At 48.5% G+C, this 27,383-nt stretch overlaps 2 protein-coding genes across 3 annotated transcripts; one reads left to right on the plus strand and one right to left on the minus strand.

Moving 5' to 3' along the window:
* The first annotated feature begins 840 nt into the window (after positions 1-840).
* Foxp3 (forkhead box P3) lies at positions 841-16,467 on the plus strand. Of its 2 annotated transcripts, none has more exons than XM_021187531.1 (13): positions 841-1,006; positions 6,953-7,033; positions 7,595-7,822; positions 8,331-8,435; positions 8,532-8,670; positions 9,053-9,140; positions 9,234-9,338; positions 10,145-10,232; positions 10,365-10,445; positions 12,696-12,846; positions 13,404-13,480; positions 13,878-13,979; positions 14,130-16,467. In XM_021187531.1, exons 3-13 carry the CDS (start codon positions 7,616-7,618, stop codon positions 14,271-14,273), a joined length of 1,287 nt encoding a protein of 428 aa, XP_021043190.1. In that variant the 5' UTR covers positions 841-1,006; positions 6,953-7,033; positions 7,595-7,615; the 3' UTR covers positions 14,274-16,467. The 2 variants fall into 2 exon arrangements, with proteins under 2 accessions (XP_021043190.1, XP_021043189.1); XM_021187530.1 differs by lacking the exon at positions 841-1,006 and adding an exon at positions 1,644-1,739.
* Positions 15,039-26,791, minus strand: Ccdc22 (coiled-coil domain containing 22). Its single transcript, XM_021187528.1, has 17 exons — positions 26,610-26,791; positions 25,535-25,712; positions 21,872-22,004; positions 20,861-20,967; positions 20,667-20,733; positions 20,391-20,569; positions 18,759-18,953; positions 17,942-18,004; positions 17,681-17,800; positions 17,099-17,218; positions 16,901-17,017; positions 16,699-16,800; positions 16,512-16,619; positions 16,198-16,293; positions 15,922-15,981; positions 15,768-15,842; positions 15,039-15,398 (listed from the first exon to the last, which is right to left on the minus strand). Exons 1-17 carry the CDS (start codon positions 26,657-26,659, stop codon positions 15,285-15,287), a joined length of 1,884 nt encoding a protein of 627 aa, XP_021043187.1. The 5' UTR covers positions 26,660-26,791; the 3' UTR covers positions 15,039-15,284.
* Positions 26,792-27,383: the final 592 nt, after the last annotated feature.

The raw sequence follows: 27,383 nt of genomic DNA on the forward strand, positions 1-27,383 counted from the left end.
CTCTTCCCAGGTGGGTGGCTGCTGGGTCAGGGCGCTCAAGCGCAAACATGATGTAGAGAGACTTTCCTCCTCACTCAGAGCCTCTCAGCGGCTTCTGGGAGCCAGCGATTCTGAGACTCTTTGATTCTGTGAACTTGTGGGGGGAGCACAGCCCACTTTTTTCTCCAGGAATTGCCTTCCATGCCTCCTGCCTTCTATGGAAAGAGAGGCTACAGGAGCGGCCAGCTCTCCCAAACCTTGGCAACACGATGGTGGTGATCATATTCATGCTCACTAAGGAAACGCTGAGGTTTGGAGCCGAAGGAATTCTCTGGAGAGCAAGCACTGTCCCACCTCTCCTTTGGCTACTTCCCATCCACACGGCAAGCTTCAGATCCCTTCTGCTGTTCAACCCAGCGATCCTCCAACATCTCACACACAGAATGCTGTCTCTACCTGCCTCGGGATGCCTTTGTGATTTGACTTATTTTCCCTCAGTTTTTTTTTTTTCTGACTCTACACACTTTTGTTTAAGAAATTGTGGTTTCTCATGAGCCCTGTTATCTCATTGATACCTTTTACCTCTGTGGTGAGGGGAAGAAATCATATTTTCAGATGACTTGTAAAGGGCAAAGAAAAAACCCAAAATTTCAAAATTTCCGTTTAAGTCTCATAAGAAAAGAATAAACAAAGTGAGAGAGCGAAGAAAAAAAACTACAAGAACCCCCCCCACACCCTGCGATTATCAGCACACACACTCATCAAAAAAAAAATTGGATTATTAGAAGAGAGAGGTCTGCGGCTTCCACGCCGTGGTTTTTCTTCTCGGTATAAAAGCAAAGTTGTTTTTGATAATGTGGCAGTTTCCCACAAGCCAGACTGATCCCTCTCTAGCAGTCCACTTCACCAAGGTGAGTGTCCCTGCTCTCCCCACCAGACACAGCTCTGCTGGTGAAAGTGGCAGGGAAGTATTGAGGGTGGGTGTCAGGGACCCACCAGTACAGCTGGAAACACCCAGCCACTCCAGGTAAGGACTTTTGAAACTAATACCATTTATCCTAAATGCCAGATAGGTGGAGCAGTTGGTCCTTAGACAGGGGCAAAAAGAAGTACATTGACTGTTTGATACATAGATAGACAGGATTTTTTTAAACTTATGTCTATCAACTGCTGGTCTCCAGGAATGCCGGAGCTTTAGACAACTCAAGATGTTGTCCAGCTATAACTAGAAACTAAAAGTGCATCTCTTGTTTCTTTTCCTCCTGCTGTCCTCCATTTTTTTCTCCTGTCTCCCCCTGCTTCTTTGCCTGTCTCTGCCTTCCTTCAGTGCCCAGTCTCTGTCTCTTTCCCAGGCTCTGACTATATGCCTGTCTGTCTCTTCCAGCCTGGCCAACCACGGTCCCTTTCTTTCCTCCAGCTCTCTGACTCTTGGCTCACCTTCCTTCAGCTGCTTTTGTACCTGGTATCAGAGCGCAGATATTTGTACACCACTGGCTCTTAATAATAATGGCTCAAGAGCTCTGTTTTCCAAGAATGGGCATCAGTTCTGTGTGTCTTAGGTTTGTAAGCTGTCAGGTCAGTCTTAGCATTTAGCTGACCTTCTCCTTGTGTCACGTAAGAGAACACCCTCAGTCAGCCACAGTTTAGCAAAGGACTGTATGACTGTGACCAGAATCCATGTGCAAGGAGAGCAGACAGTTCAGGACTAGAGTGAGCTGGTCTCTGCAGGTTTAGCGCTGTGGTACTGTGCCTGGTATATGGTAAGTTCTCACTGTTTGCTATTAGTATTTTTAAACAAATTAGAATCATGCTGTATATTGGATTTCTTTCTGCTTTGTTCATGCAATACCATTTTTTGTAGCATACTAAAATAACGAACACATGAACTTTTATGTCTGCCATGATTATCCTCACATCACCATGAATTTGCTTGTCTGAATTAAGTGCTGATGGTGGGATATTTGGGTTTCCTGATTCCAAAACTCCACACCTGACTCCATGGATCCTGAAAATGGAGTAGCTGGGGAAGAAGGGGTGTGCATCTTAAGGGGTTTTGCCCTCTCTACAAATCGTTCTTCCAAAGCATTGTCTTATTTTCTGTTGTTTCTATTCAAGCTAATTTTAGGTGTGTGTTACTATTTTTATCCTTTCCCATCATAAGAAAAAAAGACAAGTGTTAAATTTTGCATTTTGATTACTTTTAATGACTACTGGCCATTTGTGCTCTGTAGGTTAGAGTTTTATGATCGCATTCTTTGTCCTACTAGAGTGCTTGTGATTTTTTAAAATTGCCAACAGCTCTTAATTTGGAAAGGAAAATAACTTTCTATTGGCTATATGTATACGGCACACATTTCCCTGAAATTCATCATTTGTGTCTGTATATTTTAATTGTATTCATTTACTTAGTTTATGGGCATGCATGTTCTTCCTGCATGTGCACCATATGTGTGCCTGGTGCCCACAGAGACCAGAAGATGGTGTGGGATCTCATGGGACTGGAGTTACAGATGGCTACGTGGGTGCTGGCGCTTATGTGGCTTCTTTCTATGGTTTTGTGTTTAAAAGCCTTTTGCCACTTGAAAATGAGAAGCTACCTCCTCTAGAAGAGCAGCAGTGCTCTTACACCTGGGGCCATCTCTCCAGCTCTATTTGTATGCTTTTTTTGGGGGGGGGTTCTTCTGAGACAAGGTCTCACTCTATAGCCCTGACTGGCCTAAAACTCACTGTATAGACCAGGCTGACCTCAAACTCACAAAGATCCATCCATCTGCCTCTGCCTTCTGAGAACTTGGATCGAAGACATACACCACCACGGCTGGCGATCACTTGCTTTTGTTCCTATTTATTGTGCTTTGTAATGCATGTGTCTTTTAGGTATTTAGATTGCTCTTTTATCTTTTATCGTGGGGCTTCAGTGTATGGTTTTGTGTTTTAAGTCTTTTGCACTTGAAAATGAGATAACTGTTCACCCCATGTTGGCTTCCAGTCTCCTTTATGGCTTCATTTTTTCCATTTACTGTAGAGGTCAAAAGTGTGGGTATGGGAGCCAGACTGTCTGGAACAACCTAGCGTCACCTCAAGTCATCTGTGTGAATTTTAACCAGGCACTTAACTTCTCTGTACCCCCATTTCCTCATATGTACTGTGATGGTTATAACAGTACCTACCTCAGAGGATCTTTCTGCGGATTATTTTTATTAATGATGGTAGGTGCTCAGCACAAGGCCAAACAGCAATGATAGACATTAAAATGTATCTCTCTACTGGATCTGGAAATTATTCTAGAGCGTCTGGTGACAGCGACATTTCAAGTGGGCAGAGAGGTATTGGTGGGAAAGTAGGCTATCTACCCAGTCACTTTATTTTGTCTCAGAATCATTTGTTAATCTGTCCTGCACTGTTCCCCATGTTGAAACGTTGCGTTCATCACAAATTCCATTCCCTCTGTGCATAAGTCTATGCCACAATTTTCTACTCTGATCTGCTCCTTAGTGTTTATTCTTGTACAAAGCCCACACTATTTTTCTGATGTTGCTTTGCAAAACAATTCACCATCAGTTAAGTACGAAAACATTCAGCCATGGGTGTCTCTGGCACCTAGCAGTATCAGTCCTCCAGCTAGAGACCAGTGATTATTTTCAGTCCTCTCTCTCATTCTCTCACTCTGTCTGTGCCTGTCTGACTCTCTCTGTATATGTCTCTGTCTGTCTTGTTCATTCTTTTGTTCATTCTTTCTCTGTCACTTCTCCTCTAAACTGCTCTCATTATCTGTCTCTCTATGAGCTCTATTCCTATTCCATCTCATGTTTCTCTCTATATCTCTCTATCTGCATCTCTTCTATATCTGTATTCACACACACATTATATATATATATATTATATATATATATAATACCATACATACATACGGCTATATATATCCGTAAGATTTACCCCAGTCACAGGATAGAAAGATGCTGGCCTTCCTCCACCCCATACTCTTCCCTCCCCAGTCTAGAAGGGCAAACTGGGCTCAGAGATGAGCAGCTCCACCCCGCCCCCCAGGCCTCACAGAGATGTTATGCCAGAGTTAAATCCAAGAGCAGAGATGATGACAATTCCCCACTGCAGGCCTCAGTTTACCTCTCAGTACCCAGGAGGCAGTTAACAGGAGATCTGAGGTGCCATCCCCTCTTCTACATTCTCATGAGTTGGATCCAGATTTGCACAGGACGGTCCATAATCATGGCATGGGGCCAAGTCTCACAAGCTCTGGCCTATGTGAGGTTCTGGGCCCCATGAGTCAGAAGTCCTAGCTGACCAAAGAATACTAGTAATGATGGAGAAATATCAGTTAAGTACGAACCCTCAGAGTTCATACTGGGTTCCTTGGGACAACCATTCTGAGGCCCTTCCAAAAAGCCTGGTGGTGTGCTCTTTCCATGAGGGCCAGGCCAAATGTCTTCCTCTTGTCCCCGTATCTGGAAGAATGTTATGATTTGGGGAAAGTTGTCCCAGGAGAGCGGCTCTGGAGCCATATGTAAGTGGCCATTTATCAGTCATGGACATTTGCTCAGCATTCTGTATGTACTAACTTTGCAAGATGGCTCCTGTTACTGTCCTAAATTACACAGGAGGACAGAAAGACTCCAGCCTTCCTCCATCACATACTCTTCCCAGTCTAGAAGGGCAAACTGGGCTCAGAGATGGAAAGGAAGGCCCCTTTATCTCAGGAGGGCATAGCCTGACCCCAGATCAGGACAGTAGAGGGTTTTCCAATCCTCTGTCATAATGGAGCTCAGGAGGGAGGCTGACATTCCAGAGCCAGCAAGAGTCCTTATGGAGTTTTAAGCTTTCTGGCTTTAGGTGGTTCCCGTTTCTTTGGGCTCTGGGACATCAATCCACACAGTGAGAAGGTAGATTCATGGACCCTACAGAGTCTGTGTTCTTGAGATTCTAAAATCTGTTGGCTTTGAGAAATGATATCCTACAGTTCTGAGTTTCTGTTACTACAGCATTTGAAGACTCAGGGGGGTCTCAATATCCATGAGGCCTGCTAAATACTCACCAAGCATCCAACATTTGCACCCCTTTGGCATCCAAGAAAGACAGAATCGATAGAACTTGGGTTTTGCATGGTAGCCAGATGGACGTCACCTACCACATCCGCTAGCACCCACATCACCCTACCTGGGCCTATCCGGCTACAGGATAAACTAGCCACTTCTCGGAACGAAACCTGTGGGGTGGGTTATCTGCCCCCTTCTCTTCCTCCTTGTTGCCGATGAAGCCCAATGCATCCGGCCGCCATGACGTCAATGGCAGAAAAATCTGGCCAAGTTCGGGTTGTGACAACAGGGCCCAGATGTAGACCCCGATAGGAAAACATATTCTATGTCCCAGAAACAACCTCCATACAGCTTCTAAGAAATAGTCAAACAGGAACGCCCCAACAGACAGTGCAGGAAGCTGGCTGGCCAGCCCAGCCCTCCAGGTCCCTAGTACCACTAGACAGACCATATCCAACTCAGGTCCTCTTTCTGAGAATGTACTGATGCATCACACAGTCACACCAGTTCCAGATGTATTAAGGAGGAGATTTCTTATAAGTTCTGATCAAACATAAAGAGCACTTCAAAAGTGACCATGGTCCAGCCATATGGGTTAAGCCAATATAGTGGAAAATTCTACTCACCAAACCTGATACACATTTGCTTGAGCTACTGTAATGAAGTATCACAAACTGGGTGACTTACATAGCATAGAATTATCATGTTAGAGTTCTGGAGGCTATAAGACCAAGATGAAGATGTCAGCAGGGTTGATTCCTCCTGTACATCCTGGCCTCCTACTCATCTCTGATGCTTTCCTTTGCTGTTCTTTCTTGGAGGAGCATCACCTCATGGCTGCCTGCCTGCAGTCTTTCAGCGACATCGCCATCACGGTTCTAGGAAGCCAGTCTCAGCTTCCACAGACCCAGACTCTTCTTTTCATGCTGATGTTTTAGCCCATGACACACTAGTCTTAATATCTAGGTTCTCATACAAATCTCTCAGCTCTGATGAGCCCCAGCCATGATAGCAAAGAAGATGCAGTTGCCTTCCGAAACCCTTCCGTGCTTCCCCCAGGCTGCTCTCAGAAGCTACATGCCCAACACATGGAGAATTACACATTCTCACGCACACACACACACACACACACACACACACAGCAGGGAAAATGTAGATATATATACTTCCTAGAGAAAGATGAGGTAATATCAGCCTGATATGGTGGCTTGTAATCCCAGTACTCAGAAGGCAGAAGCTAGGAGTTCAGGGATAGCCTGGGTATACAGTGAGTTCCAGGCTAGCCCAGGCTACAAGAGACTCTATCTAAAAAGAAAAGGAGGTCCCAGGCTATGAGAAGACTATAGAATTCTGAACCTGACTATCCTCTTAATTAAAATGAGGGTAGAATTCTATAGTCACTTCAAGATCTGGTTCCCTCTCTGACTGGAAGTATAGGATCCTGAAAAACAAAAGCCACACTTTGAAGGGAATGTAAGGTGCTGGGGCTCAGCACAGGGGCCTGGGTCAGCGTGTAGGGCTTTGAGGAGGAAATCAAGACTGAAGTACGGCTAACGGAAGAAGTGGACTTCCAAGCTTGAAGGGTAGAGATTGGGGCTAGCTTGAGGAGCTCCCAGGGACCCTGGATCAAGCAACACTGTCCCTCTTTTTTTTTTCTGGCACCTGCCACGCCAACTCCATGACAGACAAAAGCCCAGAGAAGACAGACCCATGCTGTGGCCCTGAGCTCTTCAGTACTGAATTCAGCTGCAAGTCTTCCCCGCCTCTACTGCTTACCTTTGCATCTAGCCACATCTGACTATCACTGCAAACTCTATCCCTCCATCCTCTACCCTCCATCTTCAGTAATGCTCCTGTCTTAGCTGCTTATGCCGAAAACCTAGACATTATCTTGACCCTTTCTCTCATCTCCTCTATCCAAGCTCCCAGCAACTTCTCCTGACTGTCTTCAAACGAGACTCAGAAGGCAGCCACATCTCAGCAGCTCCTCTGCCGTTATCCAGGTTGGTAGCAGCAATACCACTTGCCTCACTATCGCATTAGACTTCCCACTAGCACAGTTCCCTGGAGCCTTCCTGCTCATGGCATCCAATTGAATCTTTTGAGGCTATGCCCAAGTCACTGGAATAAAAAGATGAGAAAAAGAGTCCAAGACAAGCCCCAGCAGAATCAGCAAAGACCGTGTGGCCTGCGCAGAGTGCAGGGGTTACTGGAGGGCTGAGGCCCCACAAACCAACTCCCCATTGCCCCACATTCACGACAGGGCGATGTGGTATATGCAAGCAAGTGAAGTGCTGGACATGTGCATGTATGGGATATATCCATCAATCTGTGTTCCTGCTCTCAGGGTAATTCATATATATATAATATAATTCATATATATATAATATATAATAATATTATATATATAATATTATTATATATATAATATTATTATATAATATATATATATATATATATATATATATATATATATATATATTATAGGCCAGAGGTGTAGTTATGGGGTTATCTTGCACCACCCCTGGAATGCATGTGACTCCACTCCACTATTATCCCTGCAGCCTGCCTCTGACAAGAACCCAATGCCCAACCCCAAGCCAGCCAAGCCTATGGCTCCTTCCTTGGCCCTTGGCCCATCTCCAGGAGTCTTGCCAAGCTGGAAGACTGCACCCAAGGGTTCAGAACTCCTAGGGACCAGGAGCCCTGGGGGACCCTTCCAAGGCCGGGACCTGCGAAGTGGGGCCCACACCTCTTCTTCCTTGAACCCCCTGCCACCATCCCAGCTGCAGGTGAGGCCCGGGGCCCAGAGCAGGGCAAGCAGGGTGGGGTACTTGGGCCTATAGGTGTCGACCTTTACTGTGGCATGTGGCAGGAGGGGGGGCTGGCTGAGGCACAGGAAGTGGTTTATGGGTCCCAGGCAAGTCTGACTTATGCAGATATTGCAGGGCCAAGAAAATCCCCACTCTCCAGGCTTCAGAGATTCGAGGCTTTCCCCACCCCTCCTAATGCTCATCCTGATAGGAGACCTTCTTATGATCCCATGGGCACAGCCATGTATCCTCATCCCACTATGACAAGAGGAGATGGCTGGGGCCCAAGAAGGTAACAGTGTTGGGGCCAGCTCTACCCCTAGAAACTGTTGGACCTTGATGCATTCAGTCTCCATGAGCCTCAGATTCCACAGATGTGAACTGGATATGTCCATTGTTGCTACTGTGTGGGACTTTAGTGAAGAGCTGATGAGTGAGACACAGAACTATGAAGATGAGGCTCATGGCATCTCATTTCTCCCTCCAGCTGCCTACGGTGCCCCTAGTCATGGTGGCACCATCTGGGGCCCGACTAGGTCCCTCACCCCACCTGCAGGCCCTTCTCCAGGACAGACCACACTTCATGCATCAGGTATGGAATCTGAACAGGCTGGGAGGAGGGAACAAAGAAGACAGCCATGGCGCAGAGCCCCAAATCCCGCTGAGCCATGGTCCATGTGTCCCTCAGCTTTCCACTGTGGATGCCCATGCCCAGACCCCTGTGCTCCAAGTCCGTCCACTGGACAAGCCAGCCATGATCAGCCTCCCGTCACCCTCTGCTGCCACTGGTGTCTTCTCCCTCAAGGCCCGGCCCGGCCTGCCACCTGGTAACACCTTCACAGTATCTCCAAGTTCTCTAATCTTTAAGCATATGCAATGTAAACTTTTCTGAATTATAGCCCTATGGAGGTATAGAAGGGTCTTAAGAGTCATGGAAATTCCAGTCTCCAAAAAAATATCAGGCTTAGAACCTTGAAGACATAGAATGTAAAAATAATAATAATAATAAAAAAACCACAAATCGCTATTATCAGTCAAAATGCCATCTTACCAATAGCCATCTTTAGGCTGCTATGCCAGAAGCCCTTGACTGTGGGAACAGCAGAGTCCTATGAGACAGTCTTCAAGGCTCAGGAAGGGGAGAGACCTTCTGGGACAAGCTGCAGAGTCTAGCCTGCAGCTCCAGAAGTACCCTGCCTCTACCCACAGGGATCAATGTGGCCAGTCTGGAATGGGTGTCCAGGGAGCCAGCTCTACTCTGTACCTTCCCACGCTCAGGTACACCCAGGAAAGACAGGTGAGCTGGCAGGGCTGGCAAAAAAAAGGTTCCTGCTCCCCCACCCCCTGGCACCTATTCCTCTGCTGACATCCCATATACTCCCATCCCCAGCAACCTTTTGGCTGCACCGCAAGGATCCTACCCACTGCTGGCAAATGGAGTCTGCAAGTGGCCTGGTTGTGAGAAGGTCTTCGAGGAGCCAGAAGAGTTTCTCAAGTGAGTAGCCTGACCCTACCCACAGAGTTCTGCTGTCTGAGCAAAGGTCTAGGTCTCACATCTCAACTCACCAGCCTCTCAGTGGATGATAAGAATCATAAAGATCAAGACTCCATCCCTCCCTGGCTCTGTGACCTTGGGCAAGTTACGGGTCTCTAGGCCCAGGTTACATCACATGTATGAAGAGACATAATAATAAAGGTATGTGCTGATAGTTACCTTCATTTTACACGCAGAAGGATCTAAGGCCACAGGGAATTAAGGATCAATCAAGCTCACACAGGGTCCTAAGGGATGAATCTTGAATATGAACACAGGCAGCCAGGTTCCAGAACCCACACACCTAACTGCTTTGTCCCTCCTCCCCTCACACAAAACCCATTCCTGATTCTCAAATTTCTGTTTCTCTAGATGACTATAGAGCTCTTGCCCCTTTGCTCTCTATCTGCCATCCCTCCCCTTTTGTATCTTGTTAATCATCCCTAACTCTTGGCAATGGTACATATTTGCATGGCCAGGCCTTTGCATAGGCTGTACCTGACACCTGAAATGCCATGCCCCTGCATACCTCCTGTCTAATGTCATCCCCAGCACTTTGGCCAGACTCAAGGGTAAATAAGCTCGGGCCCTCTGGCCCGGCAGCCTGGAGTTGCTGAAGCGCATGTACTTAAGGCAAGCGTGGGGAGTGGGGAGACAACTGAGCATAGGGAAATCTCCCAAACGGTCTGGGCTGTCCCTAACTGGTACACCAAGCCAAGAGGCCTGACCCACCGTGGTCAGCTACATGAAATCTTCTCCTTGCTCAGGCACTGCCAAGCAGATCACCTCCTAGACGAGAAGGGCAAGGCCCAGTGCCTCCTCCAGAGAGAAGTGGTGCAGTCTCTGGAGCAGCAGGTAATGCCTGCGGGGTATGGCTGGGGGAAAGAAGGATGTGAGGGAGGACCATGGGAGGGAAGGCCTGAGCACGGTCAAAGTGTGCCTGAGAAAGACCAGGTGGAGGCCCCACTTTGCTGTACATCCCCACAGCTGGAGCTGGAAAAGGAGAAGCTGGGAGCTATGCATGCCCACTTGGCTGGAAAGATGGCGCTGGCAAAGGCTTCGCCTGTGGTGAGTACCCCAAGTCCAGAGGCAGCAGACTTCAACTGCTGAGGGCCAAGACGGGAGCCCTTAAGGACCAAGTGTCCTCTTCTCACATGCAAGCCCTGCCCTGTACAGACCATTCCCACCTCAGTAATATGCCAGATCTGAAGACACGCCTACTCTGCTTACAAACCTTCTGACCTGACTTCCGAAACATTATAATTCTGCCTTTTCAGGGCACATACAGAAGTCAGTGACCACAATGCACTAGCAGCAGAACTCACAGGGCCAGTGCAGAAAGGAAAATGGAGGGCCTTCTGTTCAAATTTCAAGATAAACTCAGAATATCGAACAGTGTGTGACCACGTATTTCACATACCCAGTCTCAGGCTGATATGAACTTATTCAAGTCTTATACTAGAGCTACCATAATCATCCTAATGCACAAATGAGGACAACTCGGGTCAGGAAGATTTAGTCGATGCTCCCAGGAACACAGTTGGATGCTAGAGGATCCCAATTGAGCCCCTGCTCCCCCCAGCCCCAGCATCCATGGCTTCATAGCATGCTCATGCCTGTACTGTAATTAAGATGCAGCTTTACAGAGACCCACCAGAGCCTGCAGTTGACTTCTCAAAAGCATTGACCGTACTGGACACAGTAGCATGCACCTGTAGTCCTGGCTACTGGAGAGGCTGAAGGAGGATCGCTTGAACCCTCAAGTTCAAAACCAGCCTGGTCAACACAGAGAGACCCTGACTCTTCTAAAATACAAAGAAACAGAGTTGGGGAGAAACTTGAGAGGGAAAAGTGATTGCCATACAAGTATAAGGACCTGAGTTCTGCTGGGTAGTGGTGGCACATGCCTTTAATCCCAGAACTCAGGAGGCAGAGGCAGGTGGATCTCTGTGAGTTGGAAGCTAGCCTGGTCTAGAAAGCTAGTTCCAGAACAGCTAGAGCTACACCAAGAAACCCTGTCTTGAACACCCCTGACCAAAAAAGGACCTGAGTTTAGATGCCAGCACCCACTCCAGATGCAGTACTGTAAATCTGTAATCCCGGTGCACCTAGATGGAGACAGACTTGCCCAAAATGCTGTACATGATAGCACAAGCCCTTAGTCCCAGCGCCCAGCATGTGTATACACACCACACATACAAATCAGATAGAAATATAACCAAATAAGGAAATGCAAATTGTAAAATAAAGTGGGGTTGGGGAACTGGAGAGATAGCTCGGGGATGAAGAGGGCTTGCTGCTCTTTCAGGGGACCAGAGTTTGGTTCCCAGCACCCACAGAGCAGCTCACAGCTATCTCTAACTCCAGTTCCAGTGGGTCCAATGCACTTTTCTGCCTTCCACAGGCACCAGGCACACAAGTGATGCCCAGACATGCATGCAGGCAAAACTCCCATACACCTAAAATAAAATGCAAGCTGATTTGGCAGTAATCTCAGCCCATCCTATGCTACACAGTACATTTTAGACTAGCCTGTACTATAGAGCGAGAGCCCACCTACATAAATATCCAACCAACCAAGCAGTCATTTTTTTAAAGTAAAATGAAAAGCTTAGTGTGGTGGCACACACCTTTAATCCCAGCACTTGGGAGGCAGATGCAGGCGGATCTCTGTGAGTTCTAGGCCAGCCTGGTCTATACACTGAGCTCCAGAACAGACAGCGATACACAGAGAAACCCTGTCTGGAAAAATATATATATGTATATGTATTTATATATACACACATATACACATACACACACACATATTTAAAATAAAAAGTGGGAGCCAGATGTGGTGGCACACACTTATAATCCTAGCACTCCAGAGGTAGAACTAAGATAGAAGGTGCAAGGCCAGCTAGAGATATACAGTGAGACTGTCTCAGACACACACACACACACACACACACACACACACACACACACACACACACACAAATGAAGTAAGACAAAAAGAAAATGAATAGGCAAACACTCAGGAGGCAGAGGCAAGTACATCTCTGAGAGCTGCAGGCCAGTCAGGGCTACATAGTAAGACACTGTCAATAATAATAATAATAATAATTTTAAAACCAAAATAAATAGACATAAATGAGGAGGGGGAAGGAAGATAAGCGATGGGGGAGAAGGTAGGGTAAAAGTGGACTGTGTGTATTACATACATGTATAAAATTGTCTACGTTTAACTAATAAGAAAATACAAACTAGTGTTTGAAAGGCTACAATGAAATGACAAGCTGAGGCGTCTCAATCACAACGCCCTTCCCAACCCCGTAGGCCTCAATGGACAAGAGTTCTTGCTGCATCGTAGCCACCAGCACACAGGGCAGTGTGCCCCCGGCCTGGTCTGCCCCTCGGGACGCTTCAGACAGCCTGTTTGCAGTGCGGAGGCACCTCTGGGGAAGCCATGGGAACAGTACCTTTCCAGGTCAGTACAAAGGAGCTCCCCCATCCCCCTCACCCCCACTAAGAGCTGTGAGGAAACCGCACCTGAGTTTATTAGGCCTAGAAGCCCCCAACGGTTACAAATGCATAGCCCCGGGCCCGGGCCCGTGTATTGGGGGATTAGAGCCAGGCCTCACCTAGTTGGCATCTGCTATTTCATTTGGTCACCATGAGGGAGGAGCCTGGCTAAGGACATCAGGTGCACTCATCCAAGCTCACCAACCCTCTCCCACCTGTCAGGCCTGGGTTGGGAATTTACCAGGGACCACTGGCTACTGGAGTTGCTGACATGCCTTTGATGTGCAAATTCCTTGACTCCCTTTTAAAGTGAAGCGAGCTAGTTTGGCAGGAGTGCTGCAAATTAGACTCAGCTTATGGTGGGTACTCAGTAAACAGTACCTGTGTGTGAGCATAGACCCCCCACACACACTCCCCACTTGGTGCTAGTGGTAGGAATGGAGACCTTGGATTCCCAGTGCAGACAAAGCTGGGGGAGGGGAGAGGAGGCCATGGGCTCTGATTTATGCCAACCTTCTGCAGAGTTCTTCCACAACATGGACTACTTCAAGTACCACAATATGCGACCCCCTTTCACCTATGCCACCCTTATCCGATGGGTAAGCAGGGTAGCTGAGGCCCAACAGCTGGTGGGCGAGGGCAGGGGAGGTTGGGAGGGGCTGCTTGCCTCCTACACTGCACCCATTAACAAACCTCAGCTCTGAGGAGCCCCAAGATGTGATCCTTCTTGATAGCTTCACCTCAGATCTAGCCCTCAACCCAAAACTACTGCAAGCCAGGTCAGTGCAAAGCAAACTGTAACACGACAAACTACCCTTTCCTTTGTCCACCACACCTCTAACATCATCCTTGACCCCATGCCCCCCCCTACTCTTTCTCCTCCCCCTTGACCCACAATTACAAAGCTGTCATAGCTCAGAGGGCCTAGAGTAGGCTGCCCCCTCAGCCATAACCCTGAGGAACATGCCCCTTATTCCACCTGACTCCAACTTCCAGGCCATCCTTGAAGCCCCAGAGAGGCAGAGGACACTCAATGAAATCTACCATTGGTTCACTCGCATGTTCGCCTACTTCAGAAACCACCCTGCCACCTGGAAGGTGAGTTCCTCTGAGTTCCACAATAGCGGCTGGGATGTTCCAAGGGTGGTTAGCCTGGGGCTAGACATGTGGGGAAAGAGCAGGTCAGTCTCAGACTCAGGATAACTGTCTACCCTGTCCCTGTCTGGGGTCCTGGTCCTCCTTCCACAGAATGCCATCCGCCACAACCTGAGCCTGCACAAGTGCTTTGTGCGAGTGGAGAGCGAGAAGGGAGCAGTGTGGACTGTAGATGAATTTGAGTTTCGCAAGAAGAGGAGCCAACGCCCCAGCAAGTGCTCCAACCCCTGCCCTTGACCTTAAAACCAAGAAAGGGGGGGGGCAAAACCATGAGACTGAGGCTGTGGGGGCAAGGAGGCAAGCCCTGGGCGTACCTATGGAAACCGGGCAATGATGTGTCTGCCATCTTGCCTATCAGGGCCTCTGTTCCCTATCTAGCTGCCCTCCTGGATCTATCATCTGCCTTAAGGCTGAGAGGGGTACCAATCCCAGCCTAGCCCCTAGCCCCAACCTAGCCCCAAGATGAGCTTTCCAGTCAAAGAGCCCTCACAACCAGCTATACATTATCTGCCTTGGTCACTGCCAAGCATAAAGATGACAGACACCATCCTAATATTTACTCAACCCAAACCCTAAAACATGAAGAGCCTGCCTTGGTACATTCGTGGGCTCTCAAAGTTAGTCATGCAGTCGCACATGATTGCAATCCTACTGACTCATATCCCAAAGCACTCAAACCACAACATCTGGAACCACGGGCACTATCACACATAGGTGTATATGCAGACCCATACACAGCAACAGCACAGGAACCTTCACAATTACATCCCCCCAAACCACACAGGCATAACTGATCATACGCAGCCTCAAGCAATGCCCAAAATACCAAGTCAGACACAGCCTGTCAGAACTCGCTCGTGTACACTTACACATATGCAGCCCCTCTACTCTATCTCCTGAGTTCCATGAATATACAGCGACTCTCCAAGATGTACCCCATGTCTCACTTGTCACTGACCCCAGTTCCCTACCCCCAAGCCCCAATCCATGCCTAAGCGTGACCCACAGAAGAACTTCTCTTTTATTTGGGATCCAAGGCCCCTGGCCCCCAGTGCCCATCCAATAAACTGTGGTCAGCTAGACAATCACCCAGATCAGATATGGGGACATATAAGCAGACAGCTGGGTTTAAGGTCCCAGCAGAAGAAAACGGATACCAAATGAAAGAGAGTGCTAGAACAAGTGCTTCAGCGCTGTCTCCAGCACCCCCAAATTCCTGCCTGTGGTTAGGAGACATCCATCAGGGCTCTAGGCCTCTCGGACCCGGCCCAAGAGGCCAGCATTCTCCTGGCGAAGGGCTCGGTAGTCCTCACAGATCTTCTCCAGGTTGCTCAAAGTCTTCTTGCCCATCTCTGTCTCAATCTAAGAAAACAGGATGCACACTTCTTCAGCCCCTGCAGGCTGCCCCTCTACTGAACTCCTCCCTGCTCCTCCCATCCCGGGAACAGCGGCCTGGCCTGTTCCTTCCCGTCACTGGGCTTCTGCGTATGTCCTTCCCTCCACTCCACCTACAGCAGCAGCTTCTGCCGTGGGCTCTGGGAGGCATTAGGAGCCGCAAGCTAAAAAGCCAGGGCTCAGAGTAGGCAACTGGCTAGCTTCAGGTCCCAGGCACAGTGGGCATGAAGGCAGAGCCTCTAGCTGTTGGTTGTTCTGGTTTCAAAGACTCTCAAGGCACAACAAGGAACGATCCCCTACCCTGTCTGCACTCCCCTTCCCAGTCCCAGGTCTCACCTGCTCCTCAAGATCTCGAACTTCCCTCATGATAGTGCCTGTGTCCTCAATGGTCTGGATGAGCTGACTGCAGTTCTGGAGACAGCAAGAAGACAAGGTTTGCACCTAGGCTGGCCCTCTCCAGCCAGCCCACCAGGCGCATGGCTCCCCTCACCTCATGCAGGGCAGCGAGGTACTTGTAGGCTTTCCGAACAGCATCATCCTTCTTAGCATCCTGATAAGACAAAGGGGATCTCGGAGATGGCAGCAGGCCATTCCCCCTTTTCCACTACTCTATGTCCCTGTAAGTCCACCCTTTACTAGTACGTTGCCTTCATCCTCCACAGAGCAAAGCTAGGCCCCAAGTAACAGTGCACCCAAAGGACTCACAGAGGGACAGGCAACAACCCAGTCCCACCTCCACCCTCCCGGAGGCCAGCCTGCTCCATACCTTGAACACAAGCTCATCAGTCACTGCAAATGTCCGGTCCAGCTTCCCAGAGAGAGAGTTGATTTCCTTCTGAAGTTCCTTTGTGTCTGACAAGATCTGGTTGAAAACAGATTAACTATCAGTGCACATCCTGGGCAAGGAAGCTGATCAGTGATAACACTCGAGTGCCTATACTTACATCCAGTCACGGTGTTGGGGTGACTATTATGTGTTGGATGTGCCTGAACAGCTCTGCTTAGTAGTGAGCATAAAGTCCCCGTGTGACCACCCTGTCTAACCTACATGAGCCATCAATCAGAGCCACAGTGACATACTTTAGTGATCTCTTCCTTCTGCTTCCGGATGTTGCCCACAATCTCCAGGATACGCTGGGTATAGGCCAGCCGGGACACATCTTTTGGCAGAGTCTCCAGTTCTGACACCTAGGTGGGAACATGGCAGGCATGAGCCCAGGCCCTACACAACCACCCTTACAACCCAAGGCCCTAAAGTAGGCCTTACCAGCTGCTTATAGACCTCCTCCTTCCGGCGAGCCTCTTCTGCAGCTGCTCGAACACTGTGGTGCAGCTCCTGGATTTCTGCCAGCCGTCGAGACGATTCCAGCTAGCAGGAACCCATAGGCAGAAGGCAGTGAGCAGAGCTCAGAAACAGCCCCCTATCTATCAGGGCAGTCCATCTACACTCAGCCCACTGTGCCATTTACCTCTCTACAGTCCTGGAGTCTTCTGAGGTGGCGGTACTCAGCAAGAAGTGGGACCCTGTGTTTCTCCCACTGACTTGCTAGATGGATGAGCCTCTGAGCGCTACTCTCCACCACAAGCTGGCAGGAGTCAGGGATATGTCAAGACAGGCGGGATCCATCCACCCACCCCTCTCAGCCCAACCCCAACCCCCAGCCCACCTGCAGCTTGGCGAGGTTGGCAGCCCCATCAGGCAGCAATTCCACCGTCCTGCTCTTCAGGCGCAGGGCCTGCTCCTGCTCGGCCACACTGAGTTCACTTTGTCGGCACTCGGTTTCCACCTGGTACACTCACAGCCAAGCTCCCAGTCATATACACAGCCCACAATCCCAGTGAGCCCATTATAGCCCTGGCCCAGCTCAAGACCTCACAGAGAACTCCAAGGCCTCTGCCTACTACAGGCTTCGGCATCTTCAGCTCTGTACTGACAGCCAGCTCTGAGAGGCCCTGTTAGGCCCTGCCCCTACATATCCACCTTGCTCCCCTGATGCCCATAGCTCCTATGGCCCCCTACAAAGCCTGACTGATGCCAAATGCATCCTCTGACAAATCTATAGTCTAACAAGCCATCAATCCTACATGCTGCTTTGCCTTACAAGTTCTCCTGAGCCTTCAAGAATACCAGAGGTCTCCAGGATGCTCCATAAACAATTATGGCATCTATAGATCTCTAGATGTCAGATCATCTCTCAAGGCCCCAGTTCTGACCTGGTCCAGCCCAAGTCCCGCTCCCAGCCCCTTACCTGCACAAGGTTGATTCCCAGGGTCCTCATGTCAGCTTCAACCTCTTCAATGTTGTGGTTCACACTTGCCAGCTGCTCCCGAAGGGACTCTAACTCCTGCTCTTGAGCTGCCCGTGTGTCCTGAGAAACACACGCCAGTCTAGGTGGAGTTACCAAGTCCAGAAGACAGGCAATAGCCCAGCTGACTCTCTCTGTGTGTGAGTGTGTGAGTGTGTGTGTGTGTGTGTGTGTCTGTCTGTCTGTTTGTCTTGGACTCCTTACCTGTTCAGGCCTTTGAGAAGTAGCTGGTACATCTGCCACTTGAGCTGCCTGGACCTGGGGCTCCTATGGGTTACCAGAAGAAGCAACCTGACTTTCACACAAAGGCCAGCCTCAAACCCCCAAAGCACCCTCAAGCACTGGACCCATGTCCACTCAACCACTGACAGTTTTCAGATTGTTACTACAGGAGAATAAAGCGCCATCTGTAACTGCAGATTAGAGTGCCTGACCACAAGGAAACCTCCCTGGTGCTAACCCTGACGACCCTGACCCTACAACCACCATGACCCTATAACCTCATGATTCTATACCCACCCTGACTCTTCAACTACCATGACCCTATAACCACATAACCATCTGGACCCTATATCCACCCTGACCCTACAACCTCTTCATGATTCTATACCCACCCTGACCACCCTGACTCTACAACTACCATGACCCTATAACCACCTAACCATCCAGACCCTATATCCACCCTGACCTTTTAACTACTCTGACTCCATAACGACCCTGCCCAAAATGTCCACAAGAAAGATGAGTGCCTAAGGAGAAAAGATGTTCCCAAAGGAAAAAAAATTCCCAAAGGAAAGCCAAAGGAAAGATGGGCTTTGTACTGGGAGCGCTTCACACTCTTACACAAGTGCCACCTATCTGTCTTTCCTCCACTAAAGTCTTAAGAAGCTAGGGGAGTCCTGTGGACACCCTGTCCTAGTTGGAGAGGACCTACTCAGTGGGCACCAGATCCTGTGTCAGTAACAGTGGTGTTTATAAAGAAAGCAATCCGGACACGCCCTGTCCACTCTAGCCTACCCACCAGATGGAAGGTAAACTTCTCTGAATGGGTGAAGCGGGAGCCTTTGGGCACGCCAGTCGTAGCCCTAGCACCCCAGGTCTGTAGCATCTCTCCTAGGTCTCGGACTTGTGTTGGGGCTCCAAGTGGGCCCCAGCTTTGACGCAGATGTTCAATCAGCTGCTTGTGTAGTCTCTGCTGTGGAGCCCGGGGATCCTCCTGGAAAGGACAGAAGGCAAGAGGAAGGCATACTTGCTGGTCCCTAGGGCTGGGACTTCCCACCAACACAGGTCCCAGCCCTGGCCTAGAGCTCCTTTCCTCCACAGCTGCACTTCTCTACCCAGTCACCCCCACCCCTGGGGAAGAAAGTGACTCGAGAGAAAAGTGAGCCTGGAGCTTTCAAATTAGAAAGAGACAGAAAGATATGGACGGCATAGACACAGGGGGAAAAAAAAAGTGCCAGGCCAAAAAAAAAAAAAAAAATCTAGAGTTGGGGACAGGAAAATAAAGAAATGAGAGTTAACAATAGAGACTGTTTCAGTATTAAATGGTGATAAAGAATCATTCATTTCATTCAGTATAATAACAGTACAGTGGTTCCATTAACAAAAATGTTCCTGTGAGTAATGACACATCTGAGTACTCAGAACTGAAATTATGTGACAGTTTGGGTTCGCTAGGATTTGATCCTGAATTTGGAACCAGGTTCTACCATGAAACTGTAGTCCAAGCTCTGAGATTTACTCTAAAACCACAGTGGGGAAGCTAAAGGAGAATAAAAGAAAGACTAGAAGACAAGCATCATTAGAGCGATCCCTCTATATTTACACATCGAAATTCCTGTTAAGTGTAAAGAAGAGACGGGATCTGGGTGTGGTGGCACATGCTTTTAGTCTCAGCGCCCAGGAGGCAGAAGCAAGGGGATTATAAATTTTGATGCCAGCTTAGGCTATCTAGTGAGACGCTGTCTCAAATCTCACCCCTACCTCCAACCCCTCCCCCCCCCCAAAAAAAAAGCGGAGTGGGCAGGGAGAGAGGAAGAATAAGCAAATGGCAACTAGGGTGGCAGGGACAGATAGAAAGACAAAACTGGAAGTGGGTGGGAAGAAGGTAGAAAGAGGAGACCAGCAGAGAAGTAGATAGGGAGGAAGAGAGAACAGAGAAAGACATGGACTGAGGCGGAGAGAGAAAAGGAAGAAATAGGCAAAAGTGAAACAGAAAAAGATGCTGGACGCAAACAGAGAGACAGAAAGGTTGATAAAGTGGGGCAGGGAAACTACAGCACAAGACAGTAACAGGAGGAGATGGCGCAGTCACCTAAGAGACAGACACCAGGAGAATCGCTGACAAAGGCACAGACAGACAAACTGAAAGGCTCAGGCCCTGTCCCCACAGGGAATGCCCCCAACAGTCCCAGGTAAAACTCATGCAAGGTCACTACTCCATGCCCCCATTTTTTCAGAACAGAAGAATAGGCAGGAAGGGCTTGCTGAAGGTCCTGCACTTCTTATCCATTCTTTCAGGCAGGGAGCCAGGCAGGTGTACACAGAGAAGCAATGAAGAGAGGGACAGAAAAGGGGGAAAACGAGATGCAGAGAACAAACAGGAGCCACCAGAAGCAGGAGCCTCTCGGGGAGAGCTGAACACAGGCGGTACCTGGGATGGGACTCGGGATGCCCAGCGCACCCTGTCTTCATCTCCTGGGCAATCCCTGTTCACATGCTGGCAGAGCTGGATGGCATGGTGTTCAAGGAGTGAGGCTGCCCTCCCCAGAAGCTGGGGCACCTGTGTGGGGGCTGGTAGCAGCAGGGGACTGGCCTGGAACTCCCGTGGTTCTGAAGGCAGAGACAGTGTCAGCCATTTGTCCTTGCACACCAGTGCTCACACAAGCCTCTCCCCTCCTCGCCTAGATTCACACAGCTGCATCCTCACCTCCGCTGGAATTCAACTCAGGCAGAACCAACCTGCTGGAGTGGAACGGCTGCTGGAGGGCTGAGCCCTGTGGGGAAAGCAGAGTCAGTACCTCCAGAATGAGGTACTAATGAAAGGGACAACAACCTGAGCAAATAGATGATGACAAAGAAGGCAAGGAGGGGACAAGTCCAAACGGAGGTGGGGATTCCCACCTGGAGGCGCTGCACCTTGGGAGTTCGAAGGAGAGGTGGGACCCAGGGCAGGGCCAGCTGGTCCCGGATTTGGCTCCCAATGGCCCGAAGGAAAATAGCCGAGTCACCTATGAGGGGGAAAGGGGGGTGGGTAGGGAAGGAGTAACATGCTACCAATCTGGGAAGCCAGCCATAGCACCTGATCCCTCACCCCCAGATGCAGATGGATTCAACTACCATTCTCAGTCACTCAGCACTTACTGAGTGTTAACTACATAGGAGTACCAGTTACCCAGTTAAAGACCACCTCGGGAAAACCAAAAGTGAGGGCTCCAGCTTCATGGGTCAGCAAGAGAACAGAAAAGAAACTTCAAGAATAGGACCATTAGCACCATCTATTCTAAGCAGGAGAGAGAAGGATGGTAAAGGGGAGCCGGAATTTTTCAACAAACAGCCAGAGAAAGGCCTTGCTGACATAGCGGAGCAGAAGCCACAGAATGTTGAGGGAGATTTAACCTTTTGACACTTGGGCATGATGTTATCATCTATGAAGTTCATGCTCAAGAACAGTGCAACCAAGTCACACCAAAGAAAAAAAAAATCTCCTAACATTTTAAACACGTTTACAGTTTGGGGTTGGGTGGTGTTTACTGCCATCTTCAGCAGCATGTGCCCCATGCTTTGGACTCACCTGGTAGGGAGCTGACTATGAAGAGAGCTGAGGGAAGAATAATTCAGGGACCAAAATACCCTGAGGCTAGCTCTCACCTGGCACATTTGGAGACCACCAAGAACACCCATGTGAGAAGACTGGAGTGAGCGAGGGTGCAAGGGAAGGGGGTAAGCTGGGAACCCTAGCCTCACGCTGCTTGCCTCGGGTCCATCTGTTCTGTGACCTCTGATCCACCCAATTCTCCAGAAGATATGCCCTGCCCCTACCCTTCCTGACACTTCTCTCAGGCCTCTATCACCCTGGGAACACAGTCCATTTCCCCAGTCCTACCATTTCCCCAGTCCTACAGGACCCCATACCTGCAGGCTGGTCTGCATCCTCAGAGGCATCGCTGGGTAGTCGCTCAGCCAAGAAGAGAAGCAGGTCTCGGAGGTCAGGCTCACTGGGATAGAGGAAGTTCTGATAGCCAAGCTCCAAGGGATAGCCCAGGTCCTGGGGGTTAGTAAGTATAAGCAGATAATGATGCGGAGGATAAAAAAGCAGACCCCCATCCACCAAGCAGGGAGGCGCCTCCTGCTCAGGAAGCCCTGTGACTACCACACCGGCTCTGTCACCTTCACCAGCCATCACCCTCCTACTTTCCCCCTGCATCCCCAAGGTATCCAGGCCCCAGTGACAGCTACAAAGGCACCCTAGATGGTATTACAAGATCAAAAAACAAACAAACAAACAAACAAAAAAACAGACATTAAAGCTCAGAGGCTACTCCCTGATGGTGGTGGTGTATGACCTTTGATCCCAGCACTCGGGAGGCAGAGGAGGCCGATCTGGGAGTTCGAGGCCAGTGTAGTCTACAGAGCAAGTTCCAAGACAGCCAGGGCTATACAGAAAAACCCTGTCTCAAAAAGCAGAAACAACAACAAAACCAAAAAGCTTAGCATTGCTAACAAAATATGACTCAAAATCCAAAGGCCACAAGAGAACATAGGATTTCTGTCCTGTGAAATATGCAACTTTAAGAAAAATATAATTAACAAAGTCAAGGGAACACTGACAGCTTAGGAAAACAATATCCAGAGCCTTTGAGAGGAAAGCCATAAGCCAATCTATTATATAAGCAGTGCCTAAAAATAAACAGAACAAGGGAGGTGGCTCAGAGGGCTTGCTTAACATGAGAAGACCCTGGGTTCTATCCCTAACACTAACACAATCATCATCATCATTACCACCACCATCACCACCACCACCACCACCATCATCATCATCATCATCATCATCATCATCATCATCATCAACAACAACAACGGGCATAAAAAAATTCAGCAAACATCATCATCATCAACAACAACAACAACAACAGGCATAAAAAAATTCAGCAAACACACAGCCAGAAAGAAAGGACTCTCAAGAGTTCAAGATAGGTTCAAAGACATACAGACCCTGAAAGCAAACTTCCTGGACTCAAACCCAAGCTCTGCATGTTACCGACTGTATGACCCCAGGCCAATACTTCTCTGTACTTCAGTTCTGTCATGTAAAAAGAAAAGTATACCAGGGGCTAGAGAGATTGCTCTGTGGTTAGGCGCACTGGCTGTTCTTCCAAACCTGGGTTTGTTCCCAGCATCCACATGGTGGCTCACAACCATCTGTAACTTCAGTTTCATGGGTGTGATGCCCTCTTCTGACATCCACCGTTACCAGGCACACAAATGGTGCATATACATACACGCAGGCAAAAGCACTCATATGCTGAAAATTTTTTAAAAATAAATCCAAGTAAGTAAAATGTTTTCAGTATCTTTTAAAATGATACTAAAAGTACTCATCTCAGACAGTTGTCACAAAGATTTGAGTTATCAGCATGTCACCACAGTGCCTGGTACAAAATGTTGACTCAAAAGAAGGCATTAGGATGAGTATTCATGTATTCTGTCAAAACAGGAGTCGTATCCAATGATCATGGCCACACAAAAAAACCAACCAGCTTCTATGCTACATTATTTAGGAGTTTTATCTGATATGTGCAATCAAAGACTTGCGACTAATATGAAAACTCACCCCAGGAGTGGGCTGTGGGGGTGGTTTGAATAAGAATCGCTTCATAGGTTCACAGATTTGTATGCTTGGTCCTTTGGGAGCGGGTACTATTTGAAAGGATTAGAAGGTGTGGTGTTGTTAAGAGAAAATGTGTCAGTGGGGGTGAGCTATGAGGTTTCAGAAACCCATGCCAACCAAGACCAGAGTCTTTCTTCCTGCTGCCTTGCGATCCACATGTAGAACTCTCAGCTACCACATCTGCCTGTGTGCTGCCACGCTCCTTGCCACGATGATAATGGTCTAAACCTCTAAAACTGTAAGTAAGCCTCAATTCATTGCTTTCTCTTATAAGAGTTGTCATGGTCACAGTGTCTCTTCACAGCAACAGAGCACAGACTAAGACACCCGTATATAGTGAGAGATGCCAAAAAGAGAGAGGTGGCTTAGGTACAGAAATAGACACCAGAAGCAAGGTATACACAGAGGAAGACACCAGAACACACAGTGCTGAACTGGAGACCCTTTCTGGTTGTTCAGGCAAAGCATGGCTACTGAGCTAGACAATTACACTTACACACACACACACACACACACACACACACACACACACACACATATATATATATATATATATATATATATATATATATATATATATCCCTTAACCACCAGGTCCTCTACCCCACAATGAAATTGACAGGAGCCACAAGATCCAAAGGCAGACAGCACTGAGAAGGGGAACATCAGAGAACGCCTCACCCCACCATCTCGGTGCTTCCCACTGAGTTCCCTTCAGGCCCAATAGAAGACATAACTTCTTCCTTCTTTGAAGGCTGTCTTTCAGAACATGGTCCCAGATCAGGAGTGGACTGAGAGTTTCATGGAACCATGGTCTAGACCATGTCTAGAGTCCTAGACAGAAGAAAGTGAGAACTCTCGATAGCTAGGCAAACCCGAGAGTAATGAGCTAGGCAGAGCTAACAGGGGTACGGCTCAGACCAAAACTGCATAAATAATGGTCCAAGGCGAACAACCGTGATGACCTGTCCCCTTTAGTCTACTGGATATTCTATAGATCTACCACCATAGACTTATAGCAATTTATTGAGTATTCTGGAAAAATCAACAATCACTCCATAGCCACAGGCTGCTGGAATACGTGCCGCCAAAGTATGTGATCAACTATTCTTATAGCAACTCAGTTTTTGCTTTGTGCATGCTGGAGACTGAACCCAAGACTTCATACATATGAAGTACACACTCTAAAACTGAGCCACATCCTGATTCAGTTTAGCTTTCACGCGCAGCCAACACAGAGAAACTGAGGCCCAAAGCTGCAAAGACGGGGAGCTACAAGAAAAGGTAGACCTCTCTGCTCTTAACCACAGTAAATGGACACAGCTCTGAAGTGAAGAGGGGTGGGAGCTTCATTGGAGCATCATTTTTGGAACTATGAGAGGCACAATACAATGGAACAGACAATGACCTTCCCCAGTCCCATAAGATGAAACAAGCAATCACTGGTCCTATAGGATGCCCATGTGGTCTGGGCCGAGCTACTCAGAGCTTTATTTAGGAAAATGTAACCCAGTCAAGGTCTTCCTTCAGCACTAATAAATAGGTAAATGGCCTACTATGTAACAATGGGGTGAGATTTTGATGCCAAGCTTAGAAGGTGGCTGTTAACCTTAGCCCAAGCACAAACCCAATCAGCTCATTTAATCCCCACAAGCTCATTATTTCATCTCCATTTCACAGATAAGGAAGCAGGCATGGAACAGTTAGGGTCACACAGCAAGCGTGAATTGAACTAGGTAGGGTCTGAACCAGTCACACAGTTTAAACAGCTACAGAGGCAGCAGCTTTGACCATTAACGAACGCTGAGCTATACAAAGGGACAGAGGAGAAGGCAAGTGTCAAAGAACTTGTCGACTTTGTGAAAAAGGAAGGAAGACAGTGTGCACACTGGGAGGCGGGCACTCACCATGCAGGCCTGAGCCAGACTCATGGCCAGGCGGAAGCGGGCAGACATGGCTGGTGGCAGCAAGTGACTGAGGCCAGAGCCCACATCAGGATTGATCACTCGAAGGCATCGGACCACAGCCTCTACGACCAGCTCAGTGGTGAAAGCTCGCAGAGTCTGTACTTCTGGAGGAACTGCCCTAAAAAGAAAAGCACCAGGCTTGAGAGGCAGTGGTTAGGAAACAAATACAGACTTCTAGAGAGGGAATGCTCTAGAATCCAGGTCGGGGCAGGGAACAACCTAGGCTTCAACAGACCCTGGGTGCTAGTGACTAAGTCCTAAGACCTCAGTGAATGAAGGCGACCTGAGTTCAGAAAAGTCTCAAACTCCCCAACACTTCAAAGTTCCAAACCTCTGGGATCTGCAAAAGTGAAAATGGTCCAAGTGGCCCAGGCTCCGTATTTCGGGGCACCAAGACATTGTCCTTTGCATCACAAGGCCTCCTAGATCTACGAGGTTTGGGGAAGCCACATGGGAAGAGGCTGGAGTTTTCACAAGTCTCAAATGTCAGGGCCGCTGAATAGAAACAAAAAATCAGGCATTCTAAATGTTGGCATCCAGGACTTTTAGGGCCCTCAAATAGAGCACCCTTTGTGTTCCCCTGTTACCAAGTGCTGCTACTGTCAGAATGTAGGGCCCTGGTATTTTGATAAGTCCTGGAAGTTTCAGGAGTTATTGTTGGAAGATCAAGTAGCCAGTCTCAGGAATTCTGGAAACCCTGAGTGCCAGACTCCTGTGTTATCAGTTTCCTGGTGCAGGTGTCTTAGAACCTCTAGGTATCAGGGTCCCAGTATATCCAGGTCTCAGTTTGTAAGGTGTCTGAGTCCTCGAGCTTTACCCAATGTCCACATCAAAGTATTTAGGAGATTCGTGATGTTAGAGTGTAGGCAGGGAGGGGAAGGAAGGGCTTCAGAATCCTGTAAGTCTGGGCCTTTGGGTGTCAAGGTCTTGATTTTAAGGTTCCCGGGTAATGGGGTCCTAGGACTTGGAGTCCCGGATGTGAGCAATTGGAGGCGACTGGGGGTTGCGTACTTACGTGCCCGCCTGGCGCAAGGAATGGATGAGGATTCGGTCAGCCTCCTCCATGGTGGAGTTAATTCTAACTCCGGGGCTGGGTCTAAGACCAGATCAGAGAAATTGGAGCAACGTTGTAATAGCTGCACTCCGCGCGCCGAGGACAGAGAGTCACGTGCCGCGCGAGGAACATTGGGAAATGTAGTTCTGGGAGTGAGCATTGCGCAGGCAGCGCCTGGAGGCGGGGTGTGAATTACGTAATGGCTCCTGGAAGTTGTAGTTCTTTCGCTTGTAGTCCCATGGTTTCCTCCAAGGGGGAAAAAAAAGGAAATGGGCTGGGGAGTTGAGAGACAGGACAGAGAAAAATCTTCATTTATAAGACACGTTCATCTTCCAAGTTATAAAAGTCTATACGTGTACAAAATGACTGTTCCCCTGTGTCTTGCTAGCCTCATCTGTAAAATGAGAATTTTGATAATACCTACTTCCTCGGGTTAAGACATAATTGCTACGACTGGGGAGGTGACTCAGGATAGCCTCACAAGCTGAGTTCTATCCCTGAGAGCCACACGGTGAAAAGCAGGAAATGACTTGATAAGAGTCTAAATTCCACGTATGCACTGTGACACATTTATGCTCGCGAGCACACGCAAACAGATCATAAATCGATTTTAAATAAATAAACAAATGTAATTACTCGTGTAAACCTACTTACTACCAACCATGACAAATTGAGATCGATCCCTAGGACCCAAATGACATAAAAAGAAAATGGATTCCTACAAAATGTCCTCTG

The sequence above is a fragment of the Mus pahari genome, chromosome X (genome assembly GCF_900095145.1).
Source record: "Mus pahari chromosome X, PAHARI_EIJ_v1.1, whole genome shotgun sequence".
Lineage (NCBI taxonomy): Eukaryota > Metazoa > Chordata > Mammalia > Rodentia > Muridae > Mus > Mus pahari.